General features: G+C 51.7%; 1 protein-coding gene across 6 annotated transcripts in view; it reads left to right on the forward strand.

Moving 5' to 3' along the window:
- The window catches only part of Ntng2 (netrin G2), a 57,537-nt gene that overhangs the window by 15,794 nt on the left and 29,381 nt on the right, over window positions 1–12,362 (forward strand). For all 6 annotated transcript variants that reach the window (XM_032902943.1, XM_032902937.1, XM_032902938.1 and 3 more), the window contains exon 4: window positions 8,945–9,588. In XM_032902943.1, coding sequence (XP_032758834.1) covers window positions 8,945–9,588 — 644 coding nt within the window. The remainder of the gene's footprint in view (window positions 1–8,944; window positions 9,589–12,362) is intronic.

The following is a 12,362-nucleotide window of genomic DNA, read 5'->3' on the forward strand; positions in this document are numbered from 1 at the left end:
TGGGGTGGCTCAGCCGGCAAAGTACTTGACAAGGAAGCTGAGGACTTGAGTCCTCCCTCACACACCAGTGATCCTGGCTGTGGGGAGGCAGAGATAGGTGGATCCCTGAGGCTCACTGGCCAGACTTCGGACTCACTGGCAGATGTCCTCTACTATTCGGAAAATTCAAGGTCAACGAGAGACTGTCTCTCATTGTCTGAGACTCATAACTGAGGCTGTCTTCTAAGCTCTACAACCTAATACACACACACACACACATACACACACACACACGCACACACACACACACACACACACGCACGCACGCACGCACCTTCCCCAATCCCCCAAAAGAAAGCAGAGACAAACTGGAGAGAGGCTAGAGAAGAGAGAGAGATGAGCTGTGTTGGAGAGAATGGGCAGGACTAGGGTCCAAGGCTTGGGCTCATGAAAATCTCAGGTGCTGAACTTAAGAGGGCAAGGCATCCACTACATCACTTCACACGAGGTGGCTGATGTCAGGTGGAGGATGGGCTGGGGAGAGGAAGCTAAGAGACTGGTGGTGTCTCCTGCGGGAACAGGACGGTGCTGGGACAGAGTTACCAGTGAGTTAGTGATTATGCTGCCCCTGTGGGTGCCTTGCCTTTGACTCTGTCTGTCCCAGGCCCCAACCCTATTGCCCTACTCTTCGGCAAGCAAGCCCAGGGCAGCTGCCACCAGCAAGTGGAATGACTGGGGCTCTAAAGGCCCCAGGGCTATCTGGAGGGGCCATGCTGCCCAGCCCTTACCCCACCCTGCACTGGAATCCTCAGTCTGCCTTTTCCCCTGGTGATGAAATATTCATGTGAAGAGAGTAGGTCCTCTCTGGGAAAGATGCCTGCGTCTAGCTTACGCCCTGCACAAGCTTTTAAAGAACGGGATGCTTTTCCTACCCTCTAAGCATTTTCTGAGTCTCCGATCAATAATGCACTTTACCAGTGGCTTCCTCTTCTCCAAGCCCTATTCCCAGCCTACCCCTTCCTCCCTCTTCCTCTCTTTCCTCCTCCCACCCCTTTTCCTTTTCTTTCATTTACTTGTAAAAAAAAATTTTTTTAAGTAAATATCTTGATTCACTCCCGTGCTGAGCATAGCCCCTAACAGGGAACGAAGTGGGTAGGAGGGCGAGCCACCCAGAGTGTGAGCTCAGAGAAGGGGTGCGCAGATGCCACAGGTGGGAAAAGAGCTAGAGGGAAATCTCTGAGCCCTGCTGAGCTCCTGGTGGAGAAGCGGGAAGGCTCGGATTTGAGTTTGTATCAATTGCTGGACAGGTTGCATAAGATGCACATGAACCCTGGGATCGATCCCCTGCACTGCATGAACTGGGTGTGCTGGCACTCACCTGTCATCCTAGTGCTCAAAGTAGAGGCCAGACGGTCAGGAGTCAAAGGTCAACCTGAACTATATAGGGTGTTTGAGACCAGTTGGGATATGAGAGACCCCCTCTTAGAAAAAGTCAGGAGGGCCAAGTTTGGTCTCACGAGGCCCCCTCTCTCACCTTCCTCTAACGAACTGGAAATTTTTGACGTCATAATGAGAGTAAAAAGGGGTCCTGGAACAGGCATTGTAGAGCATGCGCAAGGTAGACAGCCTACGTGTCTCCGAACAGAGCACTCCAATCAGGGAGGCCTGCCTTTTTTGTAGTAGTGAGCACCCTGTGCCTAGATGTATGCTAGCACAGAGAACCATCCTCTTCCGAGGCCGGGGCTCACATGTGTCTGCTTGGTAGGTGGTACATTGAGGGCCTGGAGCACATTCATCGCATGTGGGGGCCGCACGGCTGGGTGCCAGGCACGCTTCAGAACTGGGAAAGAGTTTCCCACCCCAAACATTCCTGGAAGTCTGGCTGTGGGAAGAATTCACATATGCCCAGGGCAAAGCAGAATGGAGCCTTTTTTTTTTTTTTTTTTTAAAGATGATTTTGAGTTCTTGGAGAGATTAACCCTCATGTAGTCACTGCCTTGGCAAAACTCTCACCCCCACTCCCTGTGGCTGCTCTGTTGGTGGAGAAAGCCAGCCGTGCTGGGCTATGTCCCTGCAGGCAGGGCGAGTCTGAACAGGATTTGGCTTTCCGCTTTAAGCCAACACAGCACCTCCTGGATGTCTCAGCCACACGCACAGCCCTGCGTCCTGAGGTACTCTGAAGGGCTGTTGAGGTGGTCTTTAGGGATGAGAAAAATGACACGTTGCTAAAGCCAGCAACCCCGAACAGACTGAAGGTCTTGGGGCTGGCATCTCAACTGCTGCTTAGCCCTCAGCCTGCACACAACTCTCATGCACAGGGTGAGAGTCCCTGCTTGGTTGTTCAGTGCCCCTACATAAAGCCATTGCTGGGTGATCCTAGAAGGAGGACAGTGGTGGGAAGGTTTGAAATGAAAGGGCCCCCGTTGTCTTCCTCCAAAGCTTCCCTGCGTAGTGAAGGATCATGAAGTGTTTTTGCTGACTCGGGCTAAAGCCAGGACAGGCTTGGAAGGTGGCCTGAACACAGTCACTGAAGGGGAAGAGGACAATTACTAAGACTCTGGATGGCACTCTGCTAGGATAAAGGGTTGAGGATCAGCCCCAGCATAGATGGTTTGTCCTCCATGCCTGCAGAATTGACAGAACATGAGAGAATTGTCCCCACAGAATAAGTGTCCCTGGACGGTTGTCCCTCTGAGTGGGTTTCTGCTGATTCGTGAGAGTGAAGCAGGTGACCTTGCTGTCGGCTGGGGCAGAGGAAGAAGATGGGATAAATCAATGAACCCACAGAAGGATACGGAGAGCTAGCCAGAGGTGGAGCTCAGCGAGGGAGGAGGGAGCTAAGGAGACAGGGCAATCCGAATTAGGACCAGCAGCACAATCTCCGTTTCCGTCTTGTTAATAATTCATCACCACTGCAACTTTTCTTACCAAGAAATAGGAAATAATTTGTTAGGGCGAATTCCCCCAGCACTTGGCTTTCTCCCTGCCACTGGGGAGGAGGGCATGGCTCTGTTCCCTTCCTACTAAGCCACCAGGGGAGTGAAGACTATGAAGAATTTGAAATTCTAGGATAGTGATCGCACAGCTGACCTGCCTGCTCCCCGCTCTATCAGTTCCTGAGTAGGGAGACTGAGTATAGACAGAGCCAGGCTCAGCCCTGGATTGCACAACACTGGTGCTAGGGAAAAGGCACCCAGGAAGTCAATGTGCTTATTGCCTTCTAGACTGTCCAGGCCAGGACAGTCTCTCCCCAAGTCCGAGGAGAAGGAAAAGGCTTGTTTGACTGCCTTTGGGTTCTCCACCACCATCCCAACCTTCACTTCACCCCTAAATCCCAAGTCTTTGTAAGAATAGTAGTTGGTGTTGTGTCCCCTCATCTCAGCACCCCATGCCCTGGCTTACTCCTTGGGAGTCTCCTGCCTCCCACCTGGGTCACAGAAAGTATCTTCAGCCCCCATTGAGGCTGACAGCTTGGCAGCCAAGTTCAAACAGAATCTGTCAGCTGCTGACTGTTCAGGGCCCGCCCACACAGCCGGTGGCAAAAACACGGCTGTCTGCCTCCTGGGTGTGGGGTGAGTGGCACGGGCTGGGGGTGGCTATGTCCTTTCCCTCTTGGCCAAATGGGAGTTTTCCTAACTCGTCTTAGAGCTGGGTATTGGGCATTGGAGACTCTGACCCCTGGGAAGCAAACAGGTAATTGTGCCGCTGGGTTGGGACAGGCACATACATGGTGGCCCCAGAATGGACGTCTTGCCTACATCCAACATCCATGAGCATACATTACACAGACTCTTGTCTTGTAGTATAAAGTCAGGGTCTCACAGGGTAGGCCTGGCTGGCCTGGGGTCCCTTGTGTAGATGAGTTAGACCACCATGCCTTTCCCTCACCCACTCTGTCTGCATGTGAGACCCATACAAAAACCAGAGGCTGAAGAGACAACTCCAGGCTGGTTTTCCACAAGACTCAGGTTTGATTCTCAGCAGCACACAGCAGAGCCCAGCATCTATAACTCCAGTTCTAGGGTGTCAGTGTCTTCTTATGGCTTCCATGGACAGCAGGCACGTGCATGGTACCCAGACATCTATGTAGTCAAAACACATAAACAGACAGACAACTTTAAGGGAAAGATCAGGAGACTGGAGGTGTGGGTCAGCGTTAGAACACTTGGGCAGTGTACACAAGTCCCTAGGTCCGTTCCCAGCACCAGGAAGACAGAGGGGAGGAAGGAAAGGAGGAAGTAAGAAAAACATAGATTAAAAAGAGAAAAGATGGGGTTGGGGATTTAGCTCAGTGGTAGAGCGCTTGCCTAGCAAGCACAAGGCCCTGGGTTCGGTCCCCAGCTCCGGGAAAAAAAAAAAAGAGAGAGAAAAGATGTGCTTAGTTTAGGTTTTGTGTGACATATGAGCCTTCGTAAAGACTAGGACAGAGTGAGTCTGTGTGTTGTTAAAATAACTTGAAGTTCTATTTACTATTACTGTGTATGTGGGTGCATGATCTGTGGTGAGGCTGGAGGAGAACATCGTGGAGTTGCTCTCTCCTTACGCCTTCACGTGGGTTATGGAGCCTGAACTCTGCTCTGCAGGCTTGCACAGCAATGCCTTCTTGTGCTGCTGTATCCTTGTGTGAGCAAGAAGATGAAGCCGTGACACAAGGGCTGTTTATGACCCAAGAGGCTTGTGAAGAGACTCACATGGCTGGACGTTCCCAGATGAGGGTTGCTCCACTGGGCAGCTCACTTCCTGTCCCATGGTGCTTTTGACCTGGAGCTTGCCCGGTGCGTGTACCAACCTCTGACTCCTGCCCTGAAAGTAACAGAGGAGCAAAATCACTAAAGAGACAAAAGAGAACAGTTTCTCCACAGGCTGTCCCATTTAGAGAGACCCGCCATGCCACCCTACCCCACTCTGGTGCCTGTGAAGCTGGTTCAGGGCTGCTGCACTGCCTACCCTCCAGGTGACTTGCTTGGGGTGTGTGGAAAGAGGAACACTGCAGAGATCCTGATTCTCCAAGGTCAGTTCCGTCATATCCAGGGGAGCGACATTGGGCGGGTACATAGTGACCATAGCAACAGCGTCTGCCCCTGGCCCACTACTGTGCTCCTCTGGGCTAGCTGTCACTGAAGCAGTCTGTGTTCAAGGTGGTATGCGTCATGGAGTCCCTGGGTTCTCAACATCTCCCGGACTCCGCCTTCCCACTCCAGCTGACACGCACAAATCGGCTGTGTACAACTGTCACTGCTGGATGGTGACGTCTCCCCAGTTTCTCATGCCATAGCTAACAGAACTCAGGACAAGAGAATAGAGGCTCAGAAAAGTCACATGGCTTTCTCAAGGTCACGGAGCCTCTAGAAGGTCGAGCTGAGCTGAGTAGTGCTTTTAGACCATAGAACCAGTTTCCTTTATGGCCCCAGACTTAAACAAGTAGTTCGAACTCTTAGTCCAGAGGAGGCCCCTAGAAATTATATGGGAAATGTACATGGTGGGTGACTGCAACCGGGAGAGGGGGGCCGCCAAGGCTTTTGTGTATGTAGTGTGTGCATGTTTTTGTGTGAATATATGAATGGAGGCAGAGGTCAACCTTAGGCACCATACACACCTTGGTTTTGAAATAAGGTGCCTCATTGGCCTAGAAGTGGCCAGTCAAGCCCAGCAGGCTGGCTGCCGATCCCTGTGCATATTTCAGCCTTAGCCACCACAGTATTAGAGTTTTAAGTGGGTCTCTCACCTAGCGCCTTTTTTCTTTTTTTACTTTTTATTGATTCCTGGTGAACTTTACATCATACACCCCAACCCCACTCATCTCACTGTCCCTCCCCAACAAACAAAAACATCTCACCATGGAAGCTTCGATGTGTCACAGTGTGCCACACGGTGCACACATCTTTACTTGCAAATGTTCATTGCAATGAGTCATTGGCCCAGTTCAAGGCCTCCGGCTTCTGCTGTATAATCAATACTGGAACCTCACAGGGTCCCCTTGGATGGACGTCCTATTGTCGCCCTGTGTCATGGAGATCCTGCAGCTTTGCATCTGCAGGACTGACCCCTTCACACACTCCAGCAGCTCGTAGATGGGATAGTTGTTTCGTGGGACAGCTCACAGCCCTGGATCAGGGCCTGGGAGATAGCTTTGGTCAGCCCACAGTTCTCTCAAACTTCTCCACTGCCTGCAGCTGTCCGGCACCAGGACCAGCCTCCAGAATTGCCCAGGCTAGCTCACCCAGTGCCACAGCTGGCAAGTTCACCTGGCTTTTGAGGCTCAAACTAGTGTCTCTACAGCAAGCACTCTGCTGACTGAACCATGCTCCAAGAACCTAAGGCTTTGATAATAAGAGGTGTGTGCATTTGTTCTGTTTTGGGGTGCTGACCATTAAATGGTCAGAGAACAAGTGCTAGTTTTGAAAGCATCAATGCTTAGCCTGAGTTCCCTTCTGCAAGGTAGAAGTGTGTCCAAAACTCCAGCGTTGGCTGTCCTTGTCTGGCTGTTTTCATTAACAGGTAATCTGCTCTGTAGTCTTGGATGCTAGAGACCCAGAAGGCTGGCAAAGCCACTATACTATATGGATATAGGGGCTCTGCCAGGGGCTGGGGACCCCAGCCTGATTCAAGATCCTTGCTGCCCAACCTGTAAGGCCCTGCCAGCCTCACCCCAGCCCCTGGGAAGCGGATGGTGAGCCACTAATGAATGAGCCTGTGTGTTTACCAGCCTCATGCCGGCTGCAGAGAAGGCTTTGCCAGCTACAAGCACAGCAAATGCTCCCAAGCCATGGCCAGCACAGTCCCCCCAGCTTCTTCACACACCTCACAGCCACCCCAAGATCTGAGTCCTGCCTCACCACGGAGGCATGGGCTGTGTCCTCACTGAGCCAGCTCCCTTCTGAACATTCATTGGTTCAGGCCCTGGCTTGCTGTTCATGCCACTCTAGGGAGACCTCCAGGGGAGATCCAGCCAGCCCTGTCCCTACCCAGGTGGGACAGCTGAGGACAGTGGGAGGCTGGGTAGGTAAGGCAGGGGGCTGGAAAAGGATCCATCAAAAGGTCATACATGGTGACTCACAGCTGCTGAGGTGGGGTGTGTGTGTGTGTGTGACAGGAATATTGACAGTCAATATATGATGGGCAGACATTAATACAATTACCAGGAGGCCAGGTAGCCTACGGCAGGACATGGTTTTCAGAGGTAAGTGAGGTGTGTAAAAGAAACGAGTTTGTGGAAGAGGTGTCTCTAAGGACACCCTGGAAAACCCAGGGTCGGCAACACCTCTCTGAGCTGCTGCCCCACCCACTTGGCTCACTAGGATGAGCCTACCAGGAACTGACATTTCCAGCAGACATCTATTGTCGTCCACTGGGTTAAGACCAGGATGCTGGAGGTGCACTGCCTGCAGCTTCGCTCCGTGACCACCTCTGTGTCTCATGACCTTCCTCTGTGGGGTGTGTGTGTGTGTGTGTGTGTGTGTGTGTGTGTGTGTGTGAGAGAGAGAGAGAGAGAGAGAGAGAGAGAGAGAGAGAGAGAGCACACTCCTGCGCTCCTGGCATTTCCATGTGTGTCCTTTTTCTGTCCTTATTCAGGGGTTTTTCCCAGAAGGAGAAGGACCACCTGAGGGCCTCCTTCAACTCTGTAAGGACTGTCTCAAAACATAACCTTTAGAGGTCGCTTAGGGTTAGGCATTAACGTGTGAATTTGAAGGGACTCCATTGAGTCTCAGATGAGGCTCAGAGCAGAAGAACAAAGTGAATGAGAGAGAATCCAGCCGGAGTCAAGCTGCCCCCCAGCTCCCTCATTAACGCACAAACTTTGTCTGCCATCCCAGGGCACAAGCAGGAGCGCTTGGGTTCCGTGTTTCCCTCACACTACCTGGAGCAGAAGGTGGAGGGGTGACCTCCTGGTCAGCCAGCCCTGTTGCCTTCTTCTGGTCACTGGGCTTGGCCTCTGCTTGTCACGGAGCCTGTGGAGGTCAGTCAGAGTCTTCCATTCAGGAGTAGGCGTGAGACGAGTCACCAGTGAAAGTCACAAAAGCTTCTCCTTTGTCACTATGATTTGTAAGTTTGCCAGACACTGAGGCAGTGTCGGGCTGGGGGAAGGAAAGAAGCTGGGTGATAGGGAGGAAAACAGGCAGAGAGGAGAGCGGGGAAGAGGGAGGATGAGAAAAGAGAGGGGTGCGGAGAGGGCTTTCTTCTTTCAGAAATACCTCCAAATCCTCTGAGAAGACCTGGTTCATCTTGCCTTCCCTGGGCCTCAGTTTCCCACTCAGCAATTAGGAGCTACACTGGTGAGAAACTCCTTATAAGGTTTCAAGCCTCACCCATCCTCAGGGACAGGCAGGTGGGGTGGACACTGGCACCACAGGGCATGAAGGACAGAGTTATTTTGGTGGGTCAGGGCTTTGTGGGCCCTGCCTTAGTGAACCCCTGGGCTAGCTGTGCCCAGGTGCCCACAGAGCAGCCCTAGGCTGCCTGGGCAGCAGCCCTGGTCTGTGGAGGATCAAAGCCCGTGGCCAGTGGCTGACTGCAGTGTTGCTGGCTGCGGTGGCCAGGGGATGGTGGCAATGTGTCCACCCCCTCGGGGGCCTCATGGCTCATTAGAGAGTGAGAGGTTTTTAACTCAGATCCAAGCTACTTTGTCTCTGCACAGACACCTGAAATATTCATCAAAGTGGCCATGTGAACTGAGGCACTGTGAGGCTGTCAGTGGCAAGGTCTGTTGTTTGTTAATTAATAGGTCTACCACCTAGAATAGTTAAAGGCTTAGAGAGCACGCAGTAGAAAGTGCAGAATGCCTATGACCCCCACCCAATATCTTATTATCATGCATCTGCTGTCTGTGTGGGACAGCCATTTTCCACGCCTGCATCCAGGGCTTGGTGGTGGCTAGCAGGTGGCTAGCTTAGGCACAGAGCAAGCACATGACAGACCCTTTCCCTTGACCAGGATGGACTTCCTGACAGACTCCCTTCCCTTGCAGGAGAACCCTTACCTGTGCAGTAACGAGTGTGATGCCTCCAACCCTGACCTGGCCCACCCACCCCGGCTTATGTTTGACAGGGAAGATGAGGGACTGGCCACCTACTGGCAAAGCGTCACGTGGAGTCGCTACCCCAGTCCACTGGAAGCCAACATCACCCTCTCATGGAACAAGAGCGTGGAGTTGACAGACGATGTGGTGATGACTTTCGAGTATGGCCGGCCCACGGTCATGGTCCTCGAGAAGTCTCTGGACAATGGCCGCACCTGGCAGCCCTACCAGTTCTATGCAGAAGACTGCATGGAGGCCTTCGGCATGTCTGCCCGCCGCGCCCGAGACATGTCACCCTCCAGCGCCCACCGGGTGCTCTGCACCGAGGAATACTCACGCTGGGCAGGGTCCAAGAAAGAGAAGCATGTGCGCTTTGAGGTAAGGGACCGCTTCGCCATCTTTGCCGGCCCTGACCTGCGTAACATGGACAACCTGTACACGAGGATGGAGAGCGCCAAGGGCCTCAAGGAGTTCTTCACCTTCACTGACCTGCGCATGCGCCTGCTGCGTCCTGCGCTGGGTGGCACCTACGTGCAGCGAGAGAACCTCTACAAGTACTTCTACGCCATCTCCAATATCGAAGTCATCGGCAGGTAAGGCCCAGAGCCACTGGGATGTCAGGTGGGATGTCATCTGTTTTCTGGAATGTTGTCACTTGGTACCTGGATGTCTCCGGGAGTATCTGGTTTTTGAGGGATATTGTATGATATTTGAGCTGTCACCTGGTTCTAGACATGTCACCTGTTACCTGGATGTCACCTGGTTCTTGAGGGTGTTATCTGATATCTGGGAGGTCACCTGGGTGCCTAGAGATCACCTCTTTCCTGGGATGTCACCCGGTACCTGAATGTCTCCTGACGGCTGGATTGTCACCTGATTCCTGGAATGTTCATGTGAACCTGGTACCTAGGTGTCACCTTGTTCTCAGGATGCCACCTGGCTTCAAGAAGACACTTGGTCCAGATGTTACCTGGTGCTACAGCCAAGAACTGCCCGTGCAGTCAAGATCCCCAAGCTTCACTATTGGGGGAGCCTGTGCAGGTGGTAAACGTGTGAGAGGGCAGAGGTTCTGCACTATCCGGGAACTTTGTTCATTAATAGACACCATGCAGGCTTTGCAAGAGGTCCTCATTCCCAAGCCACCTGTGGACCTCAGGGTGCTCAGATGAGTCAGACTTGGCAGAGCTCACAGTGATGCTCAGCATGCAATAAATGCTTTTTTAAAAAGGTATTGAACAAAGTGAATGCTAGCCCAGGGGATGGCCCCAGAGGGCCAGAGCAGGCTGGCAGTGAAGCCTGGGGGTGTTGAGGGGCTTTTGTATGTCTCTCCATTCCAGGCTCTGTGCTGCCTAGGGTGTAGCACTGACATCTGGGGGAGGTGGGGGGAGCCATTAATTGCCCCATGTGTCTGATTAGGTGGTTTTTCTTTTGCTATTGTTTTGAGCTTTTTTTTTTTTTTTTTTTTTTTCCTGAAATGTATACACAGAGACTGTATTTGTATACAATGTATACAATGTATACACAGAGACTTTTTTTTTTTTTTTGTATACAATGTATACATAGAGACTGTATTTGTATACAATGTATACAATGTATACATAGAGACTGTATTTGTATACAATGTATACAATGTATACATAGAGACTGTATTTGTATACAATGTATACAATGTATACACAGAGACTGTATTTGTATACAATGTATACAATGTATACACAGAGACTGTATTTGCAGCATTTCTACCCCTTAGCCTCCCCCACACCCTACTTTTGTAAAACACACAGTATGCGAAACATGTACTTTCATATTTGACCAGGATTGGGAAGAAGGGTGTGGAGTGAGGAAAGCCTTGAGCCAGTTCCTTCCTTCTGCTTGGAGTGGGATGGCCCAGTGGGGTGGGTGGGGTGAGGTGGGGTGGGTGTGCTGGGGGAGTGGGTGGGGTGAGGTGGGGTGGGATGGGGTGGGTGGGATGGGGTGAGGGGATGTGCTAGGGTGAGATGTGGTAAAGTAGGGGTGCTGGGGTGAGGGGGGGAGGGGGTGGAGGAGGGTGGGGGGATGGGGTGGGGTGGGGTGGGGTGGGGGGGGTGGGGTGGGGTGGGGTGGGGTGAAGTGGGGTGGATGCCACTCTCTTGAGGCTGTGTGTGCATGTCCTTCTTGTTGATACTGTATGTGGATTCCAGGGATGAAGATAGAGGTGAGTCAGTCAGGAAGTAGAGTCAGGTTCAAAACTGGCAGGAAGACAGAGGCAGGTGCGCATTGGTCAGTGGCTGCCTATGATTTACAGGTCTTACCTACTTGGGACAGGGCATTTCAATCTGGCACGTTCTGGAAGCCACTGAGAGATAGCATCCCCCCTCCACCCATTACTGTGATAAAATCCCCTGAAGGGAGCGGGCGGAGAGCTGGCTCAGCGGTTAAGAACGCCGTTGCTCCTGCGCAGGACTCAGGTTTGGTTCTGAGCATCCACACGGTGACTCATGACCACCACCCATGACTCCAGTTCTAGGGGATCTGAGCCCTCTTCTGACCTCCGTGAACACATACATACAGACAGGCAAAGAAATTCTATGCATAAAAATAAGTAAACCTAAAAAAAAATATTTTAAAAACTCTGACAGAAGCACCTTAAGGAAGAAAGGGTTTACTTTGGTTCAAAGTATAGTTCACCATGGCGGAAAGAGTAAAGGGGATCAGTGGTTCTCACCCTTCCTAATGTTGTGACCCTAAAATACAGTTCCTCACATCGTGGTGACCCCCAACCATAAATGTATTTTCTTTGCTACTTCATGGCTGTATTTTAGCTACTGTTATGACTCGTAATGTAAATATCTGTGTTTTCCAATAGTCTTGGGTGAGTGACCCCCGTGAAAGGGTCATTTGACCCCCAAAAGGATTGCAAGTCACAGGCTGAGAACCAGTGCTGTCTGTATATCATGTCCCAGTTAGGGACTCGTTGCAGACAGCAATGAGTGCAGGCTGTCCGTCAGCCCCGTGTCTCCTCTTACACTGTCCAGGATCCCAGTCAAGGAGTCGCTGTCACTCACAGTGACATCCCAATTGACATGAACAAGATAATCCCCACAGGTGCTCACAGTGGCACTTTAATCCCAGTACTCAGGAGGGAGAGACAGGTGGGTATCCATGAGTCTGAGTCCAGCCTCGTCTATACAGAGAGGTCTAGACATAGAGAGACCTTGTCTTAAAAAAACAAAACAAAAAGCTAATTCACACAGGTGGTTCTAGAGGTTGTCAAGCTGTCAATGAACACAACAAAGATATTGTAATAGGAAGCACAGGCCCACACATTTTAGCATTGATGTAGCAGCCATGTCCCCAGGCCCATCAAGACCCTAGCCTGCTTTCTTTG

The sequence above is a fragment of the Rattus rattus genome, chromosome 5 (genome assembly GCF_011064425.1).
Source record: "Rattus rattus isolate New Zealand chromosome 5, Rrattus_CSIRO_v1, whole genome shotgun sequence".
Taxonomy (NCBI): Eukaryota; Metazoa; Chordata; class Mammalia; order Rodentia; family Muridae; genus Rattus; species Rattus rattus.